Source organism: Suricata suricatta, chromosome 6, assembly GCF_006229205.1.
Source record: "Suricata suricatta isolate VVHF042 chromosome 6, meerkat_22Aug2017_6uvM2_HiC, whole genome shotgun sequence".
Classification (NCBI taxonomy): domain Eukaryota; kingdom Metazoa; phylum Chordata; class Mammalia; order Carnivora; family Herpestidae; genus Suricata; species Suricata suricatta.
Window position 1 is genome coordinate 106,516,920 of NC_043705.1, and position 22,947 is coordinate 106,539,866.

General features: G+C 52.6%; 1 protein-coding gene across 11 annotated transcripts in view; it reads left to right on the forward strand.

Annotated features, from left to right (window-relative positions):
- TNIP1 (TNFAIP3 interacting protein 1) overlaps nt 1-22,947 on the forward strand; it is a 51,706-nt gene that overhangs the window by 12,600 nt on the left and 16,159 nt on the right. For 8 of the 11 annotated variants that reach the window (XM_029943010.1, XM_029943016.1, XM_029943017.1 and 5 more), the window contains exons 2-8: nt 9,218-9,389; nt 10,471-10,605; nt 11,884-11,969; nt 13,358-13,441; nt 15,850-16,041; nt 19,717-19,811; nt 21,384-21,504. In XM_029943010.1, coding sequence (XP_029798870.1) covers nt 9,254-9,389; nt 10,471-10,605; nt 11,884-11,969; nt 13,358-13,441; nt 15,850-16,041; nt 19,717-19,811; nt 21,384-21,504 — 849 coding nt within the window. In that variant the 5' untranslated portion in view covers nt 9,218-9,253. Of the gene's footprint in view, nt 1-5,161; nt 5,257-9,217; nt 9,390-10,470; nt 10,606-11,883; nt 11,970-13,357; nt 13,442-15,849; nt 16,042-19,716; nt 19,812-21,383; nt 21,505-22,947 lie in introns of those variants that run through there. The other 3 variants (XM_029943019.1, XM_029943018.1, XM_029943011.1) reach the window with 2 other exon arrangements.

Genomic DNA, 22,947 nt, shown 5'->3' on the forward strand with positions numbered 1-22,947 from the left:
ATATGTGCAAGAGAAGGGCAGAGGGGGGAGAGAGAGAGAGAGAGAGAGAGAGAGAGAGAGAGAGAGAGAGAGAGAGAGAGAAAATCCTAAGCAGGCTCTGCACTCAGCACAGAGCCTGACGTGGAGCTCAGTCCCATGATGCCGAGATCATGACTTGAGCCAAAGTCAAGAGTAAGACACTCAACCTACTGAGCCACCCAGGAGCCCCCCAACTGTACTTTTAAATTAAGTTTTCAAATAGAACAGGACTAGATTTCCCTTGAAAAGAGTTTCAGTCTTATAGGTAACATAAAAGTTTCTTTTGTTTCTAGTCCCTATCCCAAGTCCCTTGCTAGAGGTGTCAACTAGTAGCAGTTTGGTGTGTATCTTTCCAAACCTTTTTCTATGTGCATTTAAGATTTTATATACACCCGCACATATAGACACATATGCAGTTGTATTTTTTTTTAAAGTAGTATCCTGGAGTGCCTGGCTGGCTCAGTCAGATATAACTCTGGATCTCACGCTCTCTTGATCTCAGGGTCATCGGTTGGAGCTCCACATTGGATGTAGGAATTACTAAAAAAAAAAAAAAAAAAAAAAAAAAAAACTTTAAAAATAAATACAAAAATAGTATCCTATTATACTTTGCTTTTTATCCCTAATGATATTTTATGAACATCTTTTGCAAATCAGTCTGCCCCTTTCTTTTTGATGACTGCATAGTACTCCAGTGAGTGAATGCCCCTGAGTTTAAAAAACCACTGCCTCCCTGGTGGACATTTAGAACATCTTGCTATTACAGAGCATGTGGCATGCACATTTTTGTTCAGCTCCCATGGGCAGTGACGCAAAAATATAGAGGATTACAGATGTAATCAGTTACCTCTAGCCCTGTAGATCATTGAAACCTCAAGCACACTTTTCTGTAAGAGAACTTTGTTCTCAGTTAATCAACAAACAGGTGTTGACATCGTTGAGAAACAACATTCCTTGCTGTGGGTGCCCCAGCTATAAGAAAAACAAATGTACACATGGCTATATCGAGAGAAACATAATACCTAAAAATGTGGAGGTGAAAGTTCTCTGTTTGGTCAGGTAAACCACACCTGGAGAGTTGTGTTCAATTTCAGAACCAGCTACTGATAGGCGTAGGGGTAGAGGGTTGAGGGAGGTGCATTGGGAGGGGTCTAGAACCCAGTCCCTCAAGGAGCAGCACTGGGAACAGGGTCCAATCAGCTTCAAGAGAATGCTGCAGGTTCCAGATCTCTTCAGGGCTAAACTGGAGAAGAGGGGCATCTTGTTCCTTATTCTAGAGTATACCTGAGGGCAGAGTAAGGACTGGTAGAAGTAGAACTAGGAGTAATCTAACTACAGCCAGTGTTGGTTACCTTAGGGTCCTTAGGAAGTTGGGTCACTAAGATGGTCATCCGGAGTCCCTTGGTTCCCCTGGGGACTGGAAAAGTACAGGACTGAATTTCCCCTGAGCTTCCTTCCAGCCTGAGATTCTAAGCCATGGTGATTGCAGATGATCAAGGGCAGACTGGGACCTGGTTGTATACGAAATTAGAGGTGCATAGAGGCAGGTGCTGGGAACTTGGGAGCGTGGTTCAGATGGCAGGACTGGTTTCCTCCCACTGTGCTTCAGCCCATTGTCTCCCAGGTGGTGCGGGCCGGTAGAAAGAGCACCCAGTGTTGGAGTCTGACAGATTGAGCCTGGTTTATTTGTTCTGCCACTCACCAGCTGTGTGTTTTTAGGCAAGTGACTTAACCTCTCTGAGACTGGCTCCCTTATCTGGAAAACAGAGAAAAAACTATCTAGCTGAGAGGATTGGTTTCCTTGCTGGAACGCAGGGATCCTTTTATCTCTATGGTGAGAAGAAAATGAAGCAATGTGGGTAATGATGCAGCCCAGTGCCTGGCATTTGGTAGCACATAAGTGCCAGGGCCTCTCCCAGCTTGTGTCATATGTTTCTTCTCCTCCTTTTGCAGTGCTTCCAGCCAGCTGATGGTTCTGGTCCCCGGTCTTGTCCCCAGGCTCCTGATGGGGAGCCTGCATCTGGGAGGCTGAGTAGAGCCATTGGGGCTCCCTCTGTGGGTGAGGCAGCACAGGGGGCGGGAGGAAGGAGAACACAGAGGAGATGTGTGCTGTGTTTGAGGGACACAGTCCTCAAGGTTGGCTGGAGCCTGGGTGCATGCTAGGGAGCCTAGGAGGAGCCGGCGAAGGGCTGCAGACATCATTTGGGGCTTTCTGATTGCTCTTGGGGGCGTCAGAGTCACCCTGGTAGCACTCGTGGGAAGACTCTTGGTTCAGGGAACTCCACTTGGGAATTAGGAGGGCTTGGAGCTGAGAAGAGCAGCCTCCTCAAGGTCAGAAGGTTACAGAAAGGGGTGATGATAAATTGTAAGTCCTGGAATGTCAGAACTAGAAGGGTCCTCAAAGATCGTCTAGTCAATCCCTTACATTATTGCTAGTGTTACAGATCAAGCCCCTCCCCTTTTAGAAAATTGAAGCCCAGCGAGGGGAAGATCTTTGTTCCGGTGGATGCTGCCTAGGTCCCATGACTTCTGGGCCCAGTTCCTTGTTTTACATTCTACGCCTGCAGGCTCTTTATTACTGAATTGTTGCAAAGACTGCATAGGTGCTCACTGATGCCAGGGTGTGCTCCCAAGTACACGCCCTCTAAAGTAGGTGCTGCATCCTTGCCAATGGTCATTAAGAGGGCACAGCCTGCGCTTTGATAGATGGCCGTGGGTCTATAGTTTCCCTGATGGTGAAATGAGTGGGGAAGACTAGAGATCATCATAAAGTAGGACCATGAAGAGATTTTTTGCTTTAGTTTGCAAGGTGCTTTCATGACTCCCTCTCATCCCACGGGGCAAATTGCAGGCTATTCCCATTTACAGTTGAGGAAAGGGAGACTCAAATGTTTCCCAGCCTTTCATGAGAATGAATGATACCATCGGCTTTTCAGAGCTGCGTCTCCATTAGCCATGATTGTACCAGTGTCTCTGTTCAATGATTTTTTTTTAATTTTTAAAATTTTTTGTCAATCTATTTTTGAGAGAGATACAGCAGGGGAGGGTCAGAGAGAGGGAGAAACAGAATCCGAAGACAGGCTCCAGGCTCTGAGCTAGCTGTCAGCACAAAGCCCAACACGGGGCTCGAACCCACTAACCGTGAGATCATGACTTGAGCCAGAGTCGGACACTTAACTGACTGAGCCACCCAGGCGTCCCATCAACAATTTTTTTTTTTGCAGTTACCAGAAATTAAGTGGGTGTCACGACCTAGCTTACTGAGCCGGCAGAGGAACCTAAAAACTCCGTTAAAAGGGGGAGTATATGGGAGTGGGGGAGACTTGGCCCTAAATCAGTGGGGCAGAGTTATGGGGCTGCCCCAACCTTTTACTAAGAACCCACCGCATGCGGGCACTTAACTAGGTGCTATATACACATCATTATTACTTTGGAAATTTTATTATAAAATGAATGTTTCTTGTTGAGTAAATCAAGCAATCAGGAAGTACGAAGTAGAAAGTGAGAGCTCCCTTCTAACTGTACACATATTGTTGCACTTAATGTCTTTAATCTGACAGCAGGTAGGTTCTCTTGTTATTCCTGTTGTGCCCCAGAGGTAGCTGAGGCTCAGAAAAGGCACACGGCCTGCAGGGGTAGATAGGGCTGGGACTTGGGAGAGGCCATCGCAGGTGAGGCCCCCCTGGTGCAGCACCTGAGGGGGGGCGGGCTCCTGCTCCCGGGCCCCAGGTTTGCACTTGAGCACCCCTTTGAGTGTTACATGCTGTGTGCCTCCCCTACACCAGCCTGGAGCCCGTGTTGGGACCCTTTCTTCTTGACTCCATGGCTGTGGTACCTCCAGTGTGTTGAGTCGGGTCCCCTCTCTTTCCTTGCCTTGCTGCTGGCTCCCAGGGCTTGGGGCTCTGTTGATCCTTAGGCCAGCCCTACGACACCACCCGGTTTCTCTCTAGTCCCAGCTCCTCCCTGTACACATGCGGAACTGGCGTGCGGAGAGTGGACAGGCTTGCCGATAGCCATGAATGCGGGAAGCAGAGTAGATGTTTGCACCTTCTAACTTTCTGCCCTGTGCCATCCTTCGAAGATACTCCTCTTCGGCCCCCTGGTACCCCTTCCCACTGGCATCCCTGGGAGCCCCTGCCTCTGCCGTTGGCTACTGGGACCTCCTGACTCCCAGGACCAGAGATCCACTTGGGCTTTCCCCTCAGGGGCAGGGAGAACCTCACTTCCCCGAGCATGCAGCCAGTGCCCACCAGCCTTAGATTGAACTTATTAAAGGTCCCAAGTGGGCCTCAGTTTCCTTGTCTGGCAAACAGACACCAGCCCTGTCATCTTCCCAAGGCTGTTTGTGACAATCAGATGGAAAAACAAAGCCTGGGGAACTCCTAGGTATCCTGCAGATGTTACAGGGTAGGCAAGCTCATGTCCTTTGGAGGGCCTGCATGCCCCCTCCCCGCACCAGTCAGTGCGTGGCTCATCACAAGACAGTCTCAGATGCAGGTTCAATTCCAACTCCAACCTCTTTCAGTTCTTTTCTTCTCCGATGGAGGCTGTGATTTGGGCCCACACTTCTATCCCCCCTCCTCCCCCACCAACCACCACACCCACTCAGCTGCTCTCCTGTCACCTTGTCATGCCATGTCTCCCTCTTTGGGGCTGGTGGCTGCTTCAGGTTCAACAGCATCTTTTCAATCCTCACACTGTGCGGTTGCCGCCTGGCCTCCCATCTGTCTAGGCCCCTGTCTGCCCCCAGACGGGACCTTGTGGCACCCCCAGCGGGTACCCCCAGGCCCTTGGGACCAGCTGTCGGAGCGCTGGCCACCCCTCAGTTGAGCTCTCATTTAGGAGGAAGGTGTGGGCAGCTGCCACTTCGTTACCGGCTGTTTCTGTGTTCGGAAGGGGGAGGTCGCACTGGTGGTGTGGCACTTGCTCCTCTGTAGCTGCTGACACCAGGCCCAGATGCACGTGGATTGCGCCAGGTCCTGTACCAACGTGGGGCGGGGCCTCTGCTTTGCCGCCGCGGGATCTCGGCGCCATCTTAGTGCGCGGGGCCGCCGCGGGATCTCGGCGCCATCTTAGTGCGCGGGACTGCCGTGGGATCTCGGCGCCATCTTAGTGCCACACGGAAATGGCGGGCGAGGGCCAACGGTAGACTCCGGAGAGAGCGAGGACCCTCTGGTTCCAGCTCCATCTTGCTGGGTGACCTTGGTCTTCGTGTTCTGGGTGCTGACTAGCTGTCAGGTGAGCCGATGTCCAGGCAGCCTCGGCGCCGGCCCTCCTTGCCCCTCCGCACGCGCCCTTCAGTCTGGGACCAGGGAAGACGAGCCGGCCGCCCACGGGAGACAGGAGAGAGGGCATCCCCTCCCTCGGAGGACCCCCAGGTGCCTGCTAACGGGTCATCCCATTCGCCTTGGAGATTCCCTTCCATCTCCGTCATCCTGGGAATGATTCCCCTCTTCAGGAAAGGTTACCAAAACCAGTGACAGGAGAGTTCCCGTCCGCCCGGCAGTCACCCTGGAACTGCCGCTGACCATCTGGGCATGAGGTCAGCAGGATGTGGAAATTCCCTGTTTCTCTTAGGCGTTTCTTCCGTCTAGAGGTCCAGGCCCTCCCCTGGGTGGCTCCCCTTGTCTCCGGAGAGGGTTTTCTCACTTCAGGCTTCTGTGCCTGTGGGCTCCTTTGGCCCCTTGCCAGGCACCCCGTTGGCTTGCGTTGGCTTGCCCTACCCCCTTCGGGGGGGGGCTGCCTGCGAGGCTGGAGTCTGGGAGAATAGCCCCGCTGACCCCTCCCTTGGCTTCCCCGAACCCCCTTCCATGTCGGCTCCCCGATACTGAGGGAGAGCCCGCGTGTCGTGCAGTTTGGAGGACACGGAGATGAGGTTTCAGTTCCGGTATCCCACATCCTGCTCTGTCACTTGGCCTGACATCCGGGCATCTGAGGGAGCACGGCTGTGCCGGCCCTGGTCTCAGAAGTGTATGGCCATCAGAGTACCGCTGGCCAGTGGTGGGGCACAGCCAGGCTCTCGGGATGTTTTCGGTTGGCGTCTCAGGAGGCAGAGGCAGGTCACAGCTCTCTCGGCTCTGATGAGACACTTACCGAGGCTTTATTGTGGACCACTCTGAAGGTACGCTGGTAGACAAGGTGGACTTGACCCCTACTCTTACAGAGCTTCTGGTCTACTGGACAAGCCAGATGCAGAGTGAAAAATCATACCCAAATCATCACAGAATGTCAGCTGTAAGTTCCGTTTAGGGTGAGCCTAGAGTGGTGAGTGGGACCCAGGACACATGGGGCCGCTTATCACCAAAAGTGGCTACAGGCCTGTCCCAAGCCTTCGGTCCTCCCATTTGTGAGCTCCCTTCAACTCTCAGTCACACACACCTTCACGTGCCAGACCTGTGCTGGTGACAGATAATTTGAGCACGCTCCTGCCTCCAGGAAGTCTTCAGTCAAATGCACAAATGCTTTCACCAGTCACATAAGTTGCATACTGGATGGTACGTGTTTTGCTGGAGAGGCACACGAGGAGAGTGGGGAGCACAGAGGAGGGACTCCCCCACCGCGTCTACCAACATTTTTGAGCACCTTGCTAGACGCCAGTCACTGTGCTAAGTGCCTTCCCCACCTTGTCTCTTAGCTCGGTGAGCACTTGGGTGTTTTAATGCTCTGCCATGTAACTCTGACCTTTCACGATGAAAACAAGTCCCCCCTAAACTCTGTGATGACTGTAGTGTTGGGTGTGTGGGCAGCTGTCCTTTGCGTCTGTGGGGCCCAGCAGGGCGTGGGTGCCTCTCGAAATACATGTTCATCTTCTGTTTGTCAGTCTTTGGGGGAGGGGTCCCACTCGCCAGAATTCTTTCTTTCTGGCCCATGTCATTCTGTGGCGATATGGACCCTCTGGTCAACATGCTTGTTCCTTCCTGTGCTGCAAGGCAGGGGAAATAGCTCAGAGGGCACCTGATAGCCAGGCAGGTGTTACCCCACAGGCTGGAACTCGCTGTCAGCCCCTTGGGCCTCAGTCTTAAATGGGAGAGTGGAGCTGGTGTAGCAGGGGTTAACTCATTTTCCTCAGCAGGGCTGGGTTTGCATCTTGACTCTTACGTGCTGGCCTGGCCTGGCCCTGTAATCCTGGCTGCCAGAGCCTCCCTTACGCAGTGAGGATAATATAGCTGGTTATCTTAGGGTTGTTGCAGAGCTTGCCTGAGATAGTGTACCCTCAGCGGTACATGCAGTGCTTGGCGAGTAGATGAGTAATGAATGGGGCTGTCGTTATTAGCTCTTGCTCACTCTTTCTTTCAGTGAGCCCTTTGTGGGTGCTCAAAGGGCCTTTGAGGATTCCTGCCCTGGGGGGGTGATGATCTTGAGAAGGAGGTTTTGGGGCCCCAAGTCCTTCTGAGGTTGCCAGTGGAGCCAGCCCTTTGGAGCTCTTTCTTGGTAGCAAGCCCTTTGCAGGGCTGGAAGCTGCATCCGTTTATCAGGCTCTGGCCCTTTGCACTTAACTATTCTCTCGGCCCAGAATACTCTTCCCTCAGATACCCGTGTGGCTAGTTCCCTCACCTCCTTCAGGTCTTTGCTAAAATGCCTCCTCCTCTGTGAGGCCTTTCCTGACAACTCCACTTAAGAGTAAGGTCCCTACCTCATACACCCCTGCCTAACTGTTGTCCATGGATGTTTTTTGTTTAAAAAAATGTTTTTTAATGTTTATTTATTTTTGAGAGAGGGAGAGACAGAGCATGAGCAAGGGAGGGGCAGAAAGAGTGGGAGACAGAATCCAAAGCAGGCTCCAGGCTCTGAGCTGTCAGCACAGAGCCCACCGTGGGGCTCAAACTCACAAACCGTGAGATCATGACCTTAGCTGAAGTTGGACTCTTAACTGACTGAGCCACCCAGGCACCCCTGTCCATAGATTAAAAAAAATTTTTTTTAACATTTATATTTATTATTGAGAGAGAGAGACAGAGCATGAGCATGGGAAAGGCAGAGAGGGGGGAGACACCAAATCTGAAGGAGGCTCCAGGCTCTAGGCTGTCAGCACAGAGCCCAACGCAGGGCTGGAATTCACAAACCGTGAGATCATGACCTGAGCCGAAGTTGGACACTTAACCAACTGAGCCACCCAGGTGCCCTGTCCATTGATGTTTTAATCACCCCTAATACCATGTTTATCTGCCTATCATCTAGCTGTCTATCTATTTTGACCACCAGAATGTAAGCTCTCTGAAGGAGGGTTTGTTTTTTTTTTTTGTCTGTTTTATTTGCTGATAATTTCCCAGCACCCAGACTGGTACCTAGCACAGAGTAGATGCTTAGTTAATAACTGCTGAGTGAATGAATGAATGAATGAATGGAAGGAAGAAGTTTCTTTGCTAACTTATAGAACTAGGATTCTGAAGTCACTTTGCAGGGAGGTTTAAAATGAAGTGAAGCTGATGAACAGATTGACACAAAATCCTTGTCGCACAAGTAGATAGAAGTTTGATGGAAAATTTATCTGTACATTAGAACTGTAAGGGACAGACCATGCATAATATGAGACTGAAGGAAGAGACTGATGGTGTCAATTTAGTGTATTAAATATTAGTCAGGGTTTCTTCTTCTTCTTTCTTTTAGAAAAGATAGTGTACATATGAATGAAACTTTGGATTGGGTTGACTTGCTTATTCCTGAGGGCCCATTCGTTTTACTGTAAAGATCACTGATTTAGTGTAAGACTCTCATTTCCCCTCAGAAAGGAATGGGGACTACCCACAATCCCACAGTGAGTTAATGGCTCCACTGTTTGTTCAGTCATTGAGTGTTCACTGGGCATTCACCTGATCGCTATACTGAACTGGGCCCTGGGGCTGCCATGATGCAGGGTCCCTGTCCTTCTGGACCCCACCGATGGGACATGAACTCAGGCTTTTTGACTCCCAAGTCCATTGCTCTCTCTTGGACTCCACATTGGATTACGATTCCAAATGTACCAGCAGTGCAGTGAGGCTGCCCAAAGGAACTGATGCCACTCTTACTTGTCTCTTAATAGAGACTCAGTGTCCAGATCAAAGGAGGTGACCATCCTGCTTGGCTGTACTGTGGCCAGACCAGCCTCAAGTGCTATGTTCTCTTCTGGGCTATGGTGATTGCCTTCTGGCGGCACCGATTGCCTAGGATGCCTCAGTGGCCTGGCCCGCCCCCTGATATACTGCTGTTGTCCTTACAGCCAAGTGGGCACCACGGCAGGGGTGGTGCCAGCCTCATGGAAGGGAGAGGACCATACCGGATCTACGACCCTGGGGGCGGCGTGCCTCCGGGAGAGGCTTCCGCAGCTTTTGAGCGCCTAGTGGAGGAGAATTCCCGGCTGAAGGAAAAAATGCAAGGGATAAAGATGTTAGGTAAAACAGACCCTGCGCTCTCCCTGCACGCCTCCTCCCTGCAGCCTACAATGCCAGCTGGCATGTGCCTCCACCCAAGTCATCCCTCTGTCCCTCCTGGTCCCGCGTTGGCTCCTGTCCCACAGCTGTGTCCTTGTACACTTCTGTAGCATGATGGCAGCATCCCCAGCCCTGATTCCCCTGCACCCCAGATCCATGATGACAGTACTCAGAATACCTGAGGGACCTAGAAGGAGGCATGGGGGTGGGGGAGGAGCTGGAATGCCCAATTTGGGGACATGGAAGCAGAATGGTCTCATCTTCCAGAAGTGCAGAAACGAGAGCTGGCATCACCAGGGGCGACAAGGGCATGGTCCCCAAGTGTTGGAGCAGGGAGCTGAGCTTGGCTTGAAGCAAAGCGGGAATAGGTCCCTGGATTTCTCCCCTCCTGGCTTTTGCTCAAGCTGTCCCCGTTGCCTGGAGCAAGTTCGCGTACCTTCACATGACTGAACCAGTCATGCGAAGGATTCATCGGTACCTTGTCCAGAGGACTCTCTTTCCTCCACACCCCTAAAACTCTTCCTTTGCTTTGCTGCCATCTTCTCTGGGCTTGGGCTTTGTGGGTGAGCCCAGGTCCCCGATTTTCTAAATACTATATCCTTGCTTAGCAGACCTCTGCTTGGAATGGCAGATTAGGGGAGGGGGAGTGGAGTTTCCCATTCTCCACTTGTAGGAGAAGGCAAACTGAGGCCCAGAGGGGTGGGGGTATTATCAAGGGCCTCCTTCCTTCGGGCAGCCCTTGGCCAGGAATGGCTGGGGTGGGGCAGAAGGACGGTGCCAGGAGGTCAGGAGTTTGTTTTAGATTCCCCTCTGCCTCGTTTTCCCTGATTGTGAGGCCCCTTCTTTACCTGGCCCATTTATTCCTGGGGGCTGGAATGAGGTGGGTCACATTAGGCCCACAAGGCGATGGTGGGAATGCAGCCTCCCTGGACCTGTAGCATCAGAAGCCATGCAGGAGCAGGTTCAGGGGCATGGGGCCCGGAGAGCCGGTGCACTGAGCTGAGTAACTCCTTTGCTTCTCCTGTCCCCATCATCTCCCCAGGGGAGCTTTTGGAGGAGTCCCAGATGGAAGCATCCAGGCTGCGGCAGAAGGCAGAGGAGCTGGTCAAGGACAATGAGCTGCTCCCACCGCCATCTCCCTCTTTGGCCTCCTTTGGCCACCTGGCTGAGCTCACAGGTACAAGGGGGCCTGGGTTGTCTTCTGCCTTTTAACAGACTCCTAAGTCCCTAGACCCTTACCAGTTGTCTCCTTTTTCATTCAGACACCCACTGCTCCTCCATTTGTCCTTAGGCCCCAGGCCATCCTCCTAGTCATGTTTTGTCTACAGCATCCCTCAGAAGGTCAGACTTGGAAGGGACTTCAGAATAATTCTGTGCAAAAACAGCTGGTGACTCAGCACTCCTGAGGCCATGGCAGACATGAGTGATGGATCACAACAACCCACAGCACCTGAGATGTGGCCTCAGGATCTCTATCAGCATATTTAGTCAGCAGATACTTAATGAGCAGCTACTGTGTGCCAGGCCTAGCGTTCCAGGCAGCTACTTTGGGCCACTCAGAGTTGGCACACGAATTGAAAGCTCTCTGGTCTGGCCCCACTTTTTCCATTTACCACTGGGGAAGCTACAGCCCATGGAAGAATCTGCATTTCCTGGTAGCTTGCTCTGGTGTACTTCAGATGTAAGGTACTCACACTGCCTATTAAAGGAGCACGTCAACTGCGAGGAAAGGTTGCGGTCCTTTGTGTGGCCACCACGCGTTCCTTGGCATGTCTCCAAGTACAGGGCAAGGTCTGGGGCAAGGGAAGGAGAGGTCCCCACACTGGGGACATTAGTGTTCTGTGCTGCTGCCCACCTACAGTCTTTGCCAGTAGGCTAGCCTTCCATTGGCCATGGTTACATTTGCTGAGTGGACAGAGGGAGGAGAGTGATGATCGCAGAGTCCACTGTGCTGCTGTCATTGGGCATTTCTAGCCTCTGCTTGCCTGTTCAGCAGTGATTTCTGAGTCCCAGCTTGGAGCCAGGCCCACGCCCTGAGTGAGATGTGCAGTTGCTGGCTGCATGACTGTGGGCCATCTGGTGACCTTTCCATGCCTCAGTCCCCTTCCTTTAAAATGGAGATAGAGAGCTGCCATGAGAATTGTTTGAGATGACCAAATATAAAAATACTTTAATTGTAAAGTGTCACCCTTGTTATCATCGACGCAGGTCCAGGGTAGCGAGGAGCAAATGGCCACCTTGGGATTTTCTCAGCAAGTCCAAAGAAGATAGTTTCTGTGCCCAGGTTCTGTCCCCATCATTCCGGTGTTTTTCCCAGGCTACCTGGCCCTGGCCGGACCACCTCTTTGTTTCCCCAGACTCATATAGAATCTTTGGCTAGGGCTGTCCTCGAGGACATGGTGTCTGGGCTTTCCCCCTTTTCTTGCTGCTAATCCATGTGTTCTCATTTCTCTAGAGAAGAATGCTGAGGCCCCAGGACCCCCTGCTGACCCCGTGCACCCCAACAGCAAGCCAGAGCCAGGCCCAAAACCTCCATCCAGTGTAAGTTACATTTGGAGTCACGGCTGAAAGTTGTCCGGACCTCAAAGGCTCATTGACAGATACAAGAACAGATAAGAGACGGTTGAAGTCAAGGAACTTGGGTTCTGACTGACTAGGTGATATTGGGCAGGTTGTTCTCTGCCTCTCTGGGGCCTTGATTTCCCCCTTTTCAACTGAAGGTCCTAGTTAGAACTTATCAGGAAGACCCCAGTATGCACAGAGCGTTCCTCTCATATACTGAGTTGCATCATGCCAAGCATGTGTTGACTGGGCAAAGTGCCAGGAAAGACAGATGGATGTGACATGGAACTCAGATTCTCCAAGGGGGCCCAGAAAGTATCTTCTCCAGATTTGCCATGAGAAATTTTTCTTGGTATCCCCAGGCCTGGAAGGGAGCCAAGTGGTCATATTGATTAGTGTTTTCATGCCACAAATGAGGTCCAGAGAGAGAAGAGTGTTTCTGAGGAAATGGAGGTGAAAGGGAGACTTTCTAGAGCAGGGCTGAGATCCAGAGCTGGGCTCTTAGAGGCTGTGAGGCTCAGCCGAAGCTAAGGGCAGAGGTCCTTCCACCCATCTGCCTGTCCCTGGGATGAGGGAAGGCGGGACTAGGCTTTGGAGCAATCCCAGGGTCAGTTCCTGATTGAGAGGAACTATCAGCCTCTCCACTCTTTGCACAACCAATAAATTCTACTTGGTGTGGCTGAGGTGCAAGAAGTCCCAAAGTCCTTGGCCCAAGGATTCGGGCGAATCCTGTAAAAGTCTCTCCAAATTTGTTGATGTATCCTTGGGACTTCCTGCAGATTGGTCCACTCCTTTGGGATCTCTGGGACTGGGTTGGCAAGGCCCACACAGGACCGCCTTGGTGGTAGCCATACTAAATGCCATCTGTGTTCTCTGGGTGACCCGCTAGAGACAGCTGGGCCTGGAAGACAACTCTGGTGCCACAGCAGGAATGTTGGATTCGCAGTCCTTGGGTTCAGTCCCTGCTTTTGCATTAACTAACGATACACTCTCCATCTCCTCTTCTGTCCAGAGGGTTAACCCTCCAATACATCTATGGGTTGCTTTGAGAAAAAGTGCCTGGCCTTCAAAAGAAAGTGCCATTGTAAAGTGCTAGCTGTTCAAGGTCACTAGTGCCACATCCGTGTTTTACAGATGAGGAAACTGGCCTCAGGGGAAAGTGACCTCAGATCGCACAGTGGGGTGTGGGCAGACCTGCTGAGAATCCTTCTCTGTGGTCTCACATGAAGTCACGTGGAACCTCCCCGTGAGCTCAGCCTCTGCACGGAGGGGCTGCCCAGATGCATTGCTGTTCTCGGTCTCAAGGCCCCAGTGGAGGGGTGAGGTGTCTTTTTGCTCAGGCAGTCGCTAACTCCCTTTCTGCACAGGGTACCTCGTCTGAATTTGAAGTGGTCCCCACTGAGGAGCAGAATTCTCCACCGGCGAGTGGTGGCCATGCCAGAAACACAATGGTGAGTGGACGGCAGGTCCCCAGCACGTCCCACATCTCTCTGTTTCAGTCACCCAACCCTAGCTGAGAGGCACAGGATCCACTGAGATCCCTTGGGCTCCCTGGAGGCACTTGGGGGATATACACAAGGGGGCCAGAGCAAGAGGTGCTTCTCGCTCACATATGCAAATTCCTGGCTGGTGACTTCCCGACTTGGGCCATACAGGCACCCAGCCATTGAGAAAGCCTGGTCACATTGCCAGCCCTGCTGGTCTCTGCCTTGTGCCAGGCACCTCTACACACTATGACTCAGCTCTGGGGCCTGTGGGCCCTAGCCTGAGTGGAGTAGAAGGGGTCAGAGAAGCATAAGGCAGGGGATTTATACTTTTGTGCAGGTCCTCTGCTCCTCCCAGGCTCCCCCTCAGTGCATACAGGTGCGCGTGCGCACGCGCGCGCGCACACACACACACACACACACACACACACGAGTCCTCTAGCTCTGGGGCGTGCATACTCTTTCTCTGTCTCACCCCAATTGCTGCCTTTATTCCACCTGTGTCTTCCTCTGCTCTCTCTTAAAATGGCAGATTTCTTGGAGAACCATTGCAAAAGGTCTGGAGCATTCTTTGAAAGTTTTAAAGTCCTGTCCTTTCTTCCTTTGCCCTCCCTCTCCACTTTGAGATTTTTTTGGCGGTGGTTATAAGACAGTAAGTGGTCTAACTCTTCACCTTGATGTCCGTTTCCTCGTCTCGCCAAGGCCCAGGGGACAGATGTTGCCCTTTAGTTCATGTTGTATCTGTCATTCCCCAGTGCAAGGTCCCCATCGAGTGGTCATCCAGCTCATAGTAGCATGCCTTCAGTGATGAGTGGCTCCTCGGCGGATCAGGCAGGTCTGAGTAGTAGAAAGGCTCTGTATTTTGTCTCCTGGGAACTTGTGCCCCCTGTCTTGCCCTATGCCCAAAGGCTCTGAGAGGCTCACAAGGTAAGACCCCGATGCTCAGAGAGTATTTAACTCTCTGACCTTGGACCAGTACTTTTGTCTTATTAATAAGTTCCTCCTTAGCCCCACCATGTACCTAGTTTGTGCAAAGCAAAGACCAGACTGCCTGGGAGCTTACAAACTAGTTGGAGGCACCGGAGGGATGAAACAGTTCGTGAGCCTTAATTAGAGCAGCATTCGCCACCTCACATCCTTTGTGGGAAGAGGCAGTGGGGGAATTCATGCAGGATTGAAGAGGAAGCATTATCTCCTATTAGAACAAGGTGCTAACAACATTACATAGGCATTCACTGGATGCCACGTTTGGCAGTGGGGCACTTCCAGCACTGCAGAGCCCAGAGACATGGGAACTCGGTGTGGCAGAGCACTGGATTGAGAGCCAGGAAGCCTATGTTCAGTTCTGGCTCTGCTACTGACTTGCGGGGCAACTTTGGGCAAGTTCCTTCTCCCCATCCCATGGATTCCCAGCCTGAGCCCTGAGGCTCCCCATAACTTTGACATCTGTGACTCCCATAAACGTTTAGGGGAGGCTGCTAGAGGAGCTGATGTGTCGGCAAGGCTGGGAAGGATGAGCAGGGAGGACACTGCAGGACTGAAGCCAGAGGAGGCACAGGGCCTGGTGCGTGGAGGCTTAGGCAGGGGAAGGTGGGGATTCAGATATCCAGCAGGGGAGTCAGGCTCTCTGCAGTGAGCTGTCAGGTGCCAGTAAGGATTCTGGGCATGGTGTTGGTGTAACTAAGGCACTGTCTTTGCTAAGAATGTTCTAGACAGAAGAGAGGTGGCTTAAGGGAGAGAGAGGGAGGCTGATTGAGATTGGACTGTCTTGCCCACAGTATGCTTCATTTTTTAATAACCTCTACTAGATCAGGGTTCTTTGAACTATCTAGAGCAGTGGTTCTTAACCTGTTTTGACTCTTGGGTCCTCTGAGAAGTTGATGAATGCTTGGACCATTCCCCAGAAGACACACATACACTCATAGGAGTCAGACAGTTTTAGTCTCTACATGGCTTCCTGGTCAGGAGTCCCCGAGCCAAAGAAGTGACACCCCTTTCCTGGACTTGCCACTTTCATAAGTCAGTTCACTCTCAGGAGAACCTGGTGAGGTAGAAGGGAAGGGGTATGTGTGCACTTAGGTGAGGGTTCTGAGACCCGGTGGACAAGTGCATTACCCACAGGCACTCAGTGAGGCCCGGAGTGGGAGGAGGGTTCTGCTGCTGGTAAGCCAGCCTGTGGCCTGGGAGCCCCAGGTCCTGCCCCGTGAGTCAGCCCCAGACAGGGAACCTGCGTAACTAGAGAATTTCCCTGGGCTGAGCTGGGATCAGAGGGGAAACTGAGTCATGAGGAATGGGGGGGAAGCAGAGGGAGAATGGTCAGCAGTGCCTCCTCAGCCCCTACTGAAGAGTGGTCCATGTCCCTTACCTCCCGCCAGGAGTTGGGCCCCCTGCCCCACGAAGACACCAACCTGATGCTGCACCTGCAGCGCCTAGAGACCACCCTGAGCGTGTGTGCCGAGGAGCCGGATCACAGCCAGCTCTTCACCCACCTGGGGCGCATGGCCCTCGAGTTCAACCGGCTGGCGTCCAAGGTGCACAAGAACGAGCAGCGCACCTCCATCCTGCAGGTGAGCCAGCAGGTGGGAGGGCTGCTGGGATGGCAGGTGTGCTCCCTCCGCCCCACCTCCTCCAGCTCATCTCGGGGACCCAAGACTACCATGGGCACATCTGAGGGTGAGGCTGGGGGCTGACTCTGGGCTTACTGTTCAGGCTGGTGAGCAAGGTAAGGAAGTTGTGGGAAGGCAGGAGGAAGAGGAAGGAAATTGGAAAATGTGGGTGGGCAATGCAAATTTCATGGTTGGGGATACCCTCTGGGTGTGGATGTGGGCAGGCAGCCCTGCCTCTTGTCTTCACACATGGGGTGGGGGGAAGGACAAAAGCCGGCCTGTATGTGTTATTGCCCCTGCCCCCTGTGGTGGCAACATCATTACCCCCATTTCACCGGGGTGGGGGGCAAGAGGGGAGGTGATTATTCTGCCTCAGGTCACCTAGCTGGTGAATGATACTGTTGATTCAAACCTCAATCTGTCATATTCTAAATGCCACGCTCTTAACCATCATCCTAACCTGCCTCCCCAGTGGGGGTGCTTTCTTTCACAACCTTCCCTGTGCTCTTGGAATGAAGTCAGATTTCCTTCCTCAGCCAGGCCAGCCCTTGGAACAGAATGGTCCTTGGCTCCAGCAGGGACTTCTTTTTTGCTGTATGACCACAGATGGGTCACTTGTCTTCTCTACCCTGCACTGTCCCTATCAGTAACATGGAGTTGGGAATGCCTTCCTCGTGGGATGGCTGTATTAAAGAGGCACCCAGAGCAGCCTCAAACATAGCACGTGGGCACTGTTGGGGTTTCATGGTGATTGGTCATCTGTACTGGGCAGGGGACCTTAGCCTCAGGGGCCTTGGGTAGGGAAGGGTTCACAGATGGCAAAACTGAGGCTTGGAGAGGACCTGAGTACCCGCCACCTTAGAGACAAGGCATCACTTGAAGTCTCCTCCCTCCCTCTTAGACCGTGCTAGCCACTGGTCAGTCACTGATCTGTGTCCTATTCATGTCAGCAGACATTCAAGATATTCCAGCTGATGGGGGTGGGTGAACATCTACCATATGTGACCTTGAGAAGGGCTGGGTTGACGAGCAGGAGGGGCATCCAGGCTGGAGACAGGCTGGAGACAGGTGTGAGGAGAGATGTGAGGGGCAGAGGACTTTGGGGAGAGGGCAGGACTCCCATCCCACCTCGAGGGAGGGACATGTTGAGGGGAGTGACCACAGCACGCATTGAGGGTCTGGGGGCATCAGGCTGAGGGAGATACCCTTCTGATGTCAGGGGCTGAGGGGTGTCAACGCTGAGCTCCGGGGAGGTGAACCTGGTGCAGTTCCTGGAGGAAGATCACTCTGAGTGTCACCATTTTGGCTTTGAAGTAGGGATTGTTACCAGGCCTCATAAAAGGGGTCCTGCAAGCCTATGGTGTTTCTCATGTATGAGCTCCTGTGTGTGTTTCCTTCTTAGCTCCTATCATAGTTTGTAATGGTTTTATCTTATGTAGCTAATTCACTTTGCGTATGGTTTTTTTTTTTTTTCCTTGCGCTCTCTGTAAGCATGTAAGTCTCATGGCAGGGCGGGGGGCAGGTACCTTGTCTGTCATAGTCACCACCTATCCCAGTGTTCAGCACTTAATAGGGGCTTCACGCACAGTTTTAAGTGAGTGAGTGAATCAAATGACCTCACAGGTAAGGTCTGTTGGGCCCTTTGACGGAAGCTAACGACCTTTGTGACAGCCTCTCTCTGTCGGCTATTTTGTGCTCAGGGCATTTGCTCAGAGACTCGGAGGAAGCTGCCCTCTTGTCTAGAAGGGTAGACAGCACATGAATCCTTGTCCTGGCCTTCCCTTAGTGACCAGGAGCAGGATGTTTTGTTTCCAGCCAGGGCCATGGCATCCTGGGTATTTGCCTAGGCTGTGGGTGGAGGCACAGTAATCCAGTTCCTCCGTATCAACAAACATTGTCAAAGCCAGGTATGGTGCAAGGCCTTTGCCAGACATTGGAACCAGTCACCGTGGTTTTCCATTCTCTCAACCTCGGATCCCTCATTTCCTCCCAGCCTTCATTTCCGGGCTGTCTCCTCCATGCAGCCTTCCCAGTTCTCCCTGTTTTAGTCAGAAAGGGCTAGGTTTTCTGTGGAAGCAAACAGCTCTGAAATCTCTCTGGCTAACATAGTTTTCCCTCAGATTCCACGCAGTAGGGATTTGTTTCTGTGCCTCAGTTGATTCAGAGGCCCAGGCTGACAGAGACCCCACCGTCCATGCACTTTGCTGTATGAGGCGGCCGCAGCCACAGGGGAGAGAGACCAAAGAATTGTGCCCAGGCCAGCCCAGAAGTGGACACGGTGGCTGCCACTCACTTTGACCAGCCACAAGTAATCACATGGTCACAGAGTGCCCGGGACAAGGACGTGGAAGGGAGCAGGAGGAATGCACTGAATACCACCGGCTCTGCCGCAGCCCAGCTACAGGCCTTCTCCCCCGACTCTGTGCATTCTCCTCACGGCGGGGAGACACCAGTGTAAGGTCTGCCATGTGGAGCGTGGTCCCAGTGGCGATTCTTAGCAGCTGTGCAACCTCATGCAAATTATTTCACCTGTGCTGACCCACTTTTAAACCAGATGACTTAACGTAGCTTGGGGGAAGCAGCGAGGCCCCAGCGAGACAGCGAGTGCAAGAGCACCTAGCCACGGACGTGGCATGTACTAGGTGCTCACTGAGTATTTGTTGAAAGTGAGTAACTTCGTATGGACATGGTGTATCACATTGCCAGTCAGCACCACATGACTGGCAGGTCCCAGGGCACCTATTCTGGCCATCTTGTTTGTCCTCGAAGCAGCCCTGTAAAGGAGGCAGAGAAGGAACAGCTGTCCCCCGTCCAGAGAGGAGGGAACCATGTCTTAGCAGCGAGGCAAGCCCAAGCCACACCTGAGAAATTGCTGAGGTCTTGACCACATACCCTATTTTCCAACTTGCCATTTGACAGCACTAGAAGCTTCTTAACATTCTCCAGATTGACTGAGCTCATGGACCTCCTAGGACTCAGCTCTTCAGTTTTTCATTCATTCATTTGGCCATTCAGTTGTGCATTCCTTCAGCAGAGTTCAGTATTGATTGTGCTAGGTGCTGAGCTGGGCTGGGGTCCTGGGAGGGGGTCCCAGCCCTCCGGGAGCTCGCAGACTAGTGGGGAGAGTAGAGGGTGGACATTAAGAAAATAACGACATAAGTGGTTCTTCTGCTGTGATTATCACAAGCACCAAGGGTGACCAAGGATAATAATGGTGGTGACCTAACTCTCCCGAGATGTGGGAGTTCAGGGAGGACTTCTCTGAGGAAGTAATGTTCGGACTAAGACCTGAAGCAGGAGTAGAAGAGGGCAGGGGGAAGGCCGTGGGGGAGGAGTGTTCTTCACTGGAGAAACAGCGGTACAGGAGGAGGAGGGATGGAGCTCCCCACCCAGGAAGACCAGAAGGTCCTGATTCTTGGTCAGGTGTCCTCATGGCTGGCTCCTGAGGGAGAGGAGACACAGAGGAGCCTGCATAGGCCTAGTGCCCAGGTTCTCAGCTGTCTCGAGACAGATTGGGTGAGGCCACACAAAGGGGGTAATGTGTTGGGGCCTGGCATGGCTCTGTCCTCCATTATGAAGCTGCATGTAGGACGCATCCTTCCCTCACCTTGCCCCCACCTACTCTCTGCCTTGCAGACCTTGTGTGAGCAGCTTCGGAAGGAGAATGAAGCCCTGAAGGCCAAGCTGGACAAGGGCCTGGAGCAGCGGGATCAGGCTGCTGAGAGGCTTCGGTAAGTCCAGGCTCCTCAGGAGTGAGGAGTCAGGTGGGCAGGAGGAGAGGGATAGTATGCGGCCCCAATATCTGGGCTGAGGTCTAAGGGCTCTGAGGCTTTGGATGTTAGGTATCTTGGTCCTTTTCCTTGGGTACTTTGGTGTTTCCTCTCTGGCCCTTTTAATAACTTTATAAAGTGCCTTGAGAGCTTCAGAAGAAGGTCTGTACAAATCACACTACTTCCCTGGGAACTTGCCTGGGGGCTGCTGTTGGGAGAGGACGCAGGACTTTGCTGCCCTCTGCTGGTCAGCATCATGTCCTGCTGTTCTCCTGCCAACTGTCAGGGGCCCCTCATTTGCCTACTGGTCTCACACTTAATTGTGCCTCAGGATCACGGAGGGTCAGGGTGCACATTACAGTTTCACACTCCCACCACTCCTTCCTCTGCTGAGATTCTGATTCAGTGGGGGTAAGGCCAACCCAGGCATCTTCCTAGGAGCCTCTGTGATCACGGTGTGGGTAGACCCAGGACCACACTCGAGAAACACTGCTCTTGACTGTCTGAGTTTGAAGGGCCCTTTGAGATTATGCAGGTCAGACCCCTCATTGTGCAGAGAGAGACTGAGGCCCAGAGAGTGTAATAGGAACCACTGAGCCGTTTTGCCAGTTTGAGGCAGCATGTTTTTATTTACTTCTGGATGGCCAAACAGTTAGGAGTTCTAGAGCCGTTTTGACTCCATCCACGGATCCAAAACCCCAGGTTGGAGGAACGACTCATGACTAGAAAGCAAGAGTGCAAGTCCCTGCTGTGACCTCGGGAAAGCCACTTTACTTTTGTTTTTCTGTTACTACATGTACACTACATGGCAAATAGAACATAAACAAATACTTTTCCTGCTTCAGTCCTCCCTGAACCCATATCACCACTTTTATTATGTTCTATATCACTTACCTTATTGATTTAAGAGTTTGCTTCAACTTGAATAATGTTTTTACTTAAAACTATTATAAAGAGCAGTTGCATTGGAGTTCATGGAAAACAGCATTACCGTTAATAAATAGCAGACAACCCCAACAATAAATAACAACGAACACAGAAGGCCGTTAATAAGTTCTGGCAAAGTGCCGCCACCTACTGAAAGCTCTGAGCCTGAAGCTTGCCCTTTTCCTGTGAACAAGGGAGGCCGGCAGATCCTGGAGGAGTGCTCAAGACCTGTTAGCAACAGCTGAGCCTGCCGCCATGCTCTACGGTCTGTTTGAAGATGACTGGAAAGAGTGTCACTTTCCCCCTGGAGTGTGGTCAGGGTTATTTGATGCAGGTTTGGGGGTGTCTTGGAGATCTCCTGTATGCAGACTTCCTACAGTTGGGAAACCCAGCTGTTGATGATCAGAGACTTCCAGAGAAGTCCAGATCGCCAGCAGAGTGGCTGGAGGACGCCTTCTTTTGTTCTGCCCAAGGGCAGGTTTCAGGGGTGAGGGAGGAGTGAGTCCCCAGGACTCAGCTGTACGTCAGATGAGTCGTAGGTCTGAGGACCCCACGCTCCTTAACACAGGGCCAGCAACGTGACGCCTCTGTTTGCCCCCGACACAGGGAAGAAAACATGGAGCTCAAGAGGTTGTTGATGAGCTGCGGCAAAGAGGACGCCTGTGGGCAGCCGGGGTTCCCAAAGATGGAAGGTGCCGGCAAGAAGGGAGCAGCCGGACAGCAGCAGGTACGTGGTCGTAGAGTCCTTCCACAGTGCCCTGGACCGCCACTGCCTAGCCACCTCCCGTGGCGGTGAGCTCCCCACCTCCTGCCGCAGCCAGTTCTGCTGTCACAAGGTGTCCGTTCAATGACTTTTCCTCAGCTGGGCCTGACAGCCCACCTGCCTCAGAACTTCCGCTCCTCAGCCCTCGTTCTGCCTTGAGCCCCATGGAACATCCTACACCCTGGGACACACACTCGGGCTGCTGGCCATGACCATGGCCTTGTGGCCCCACAGGCCTTCTCTCCAGGCTATGTAGTTTCATTTCCTTCAGTCATTGCTCAGAGAAGGTGGCGTTGAGTCCTTCGCTCGGTTTGGGCACATTCCCTAGACATGTTCCAGTGGGTAAAGGTCTCTTCTGGGCGGGTCTCAAAAGTCAGTGTAACAGCTCAGATACTCCTGGCGGAATTAGGGTGTTGCATCGAGAAAGTCTGTCAGGGGATTCTGTTAAGCTCCTGGGATTGCTTCCTGGAGCCTCTGACCTGGACAGGAGCGGGGTCACCTGACATTGCCGTGGCCTGGTGCCCCTGACCACCCCGCCCCCGCCCCCCGCTGCTCTCCACTCTGCCTCGTACCCGCTTCCCAAGCAGAAGCTGACTCTCCTCGCTTGCCTAGTCTGTGCCTTTCCCCTTGGTGCGGAGCCGAGTCCCAGCCTTTTACTGCCACATTTCCCCCTTTATTAGGATTTAATGGCCACACAGCAGGACTCAACATCTTTAACAAACCCCACACCTATGTAATAGCAGTAATTATCCTAATAACTTAATTCCTCAACTACTGTGTGGCAATGTAGCATTTACCTGCGACTTGCAACTCCATCGTCCTGTTTGGATCTCCACTCTACACATTCTACACGTATGCGAGGCAGGGCCGGGACGATTACTCCATGACACAGCGTGGTAGGAGGTGTGGAGAGGCCATGTGACTTCCTGTCATCAAGATCCCTGCCTCGCCCTATGTCAGGCAGACAGAGGGGTGCCTCAGGGAAACGCTGATAAATGGCCTTCTGAATTCCAGCCCACGAAGCCCTTCCCTGTGTCCATTTACCCCTCAGGGCAGAGCCTGCCTTGGCCATCCCCTTGCGGAAGTGACTCAGGGAGCCCCCTGGCCCCCCGCGGGTTCCATGAGCCACCACGGGATTCTGTGGGCAGGCCTCTTTGCTTTCCAGAGCCATCTGGTCAGCTCATCTCACTGGACTCCCCAGAGGTCCAGCCCTTCTTACCGTCCTGCCAGGGATGAAGGCCCCCATATGAGGCATGTGTTATAGGCCATGGTGGACCCTGTACCCTGGAGCTGCCTCATGCCAGCGCAGCCACTGTGGCTGAATGACATAAACCAGCCGTCTGGCCTCAGTCTCTTCTGTAAAATGGAGGCTGTGATACCCAGCTCTGAGGATGGTGGGAGGGTTCA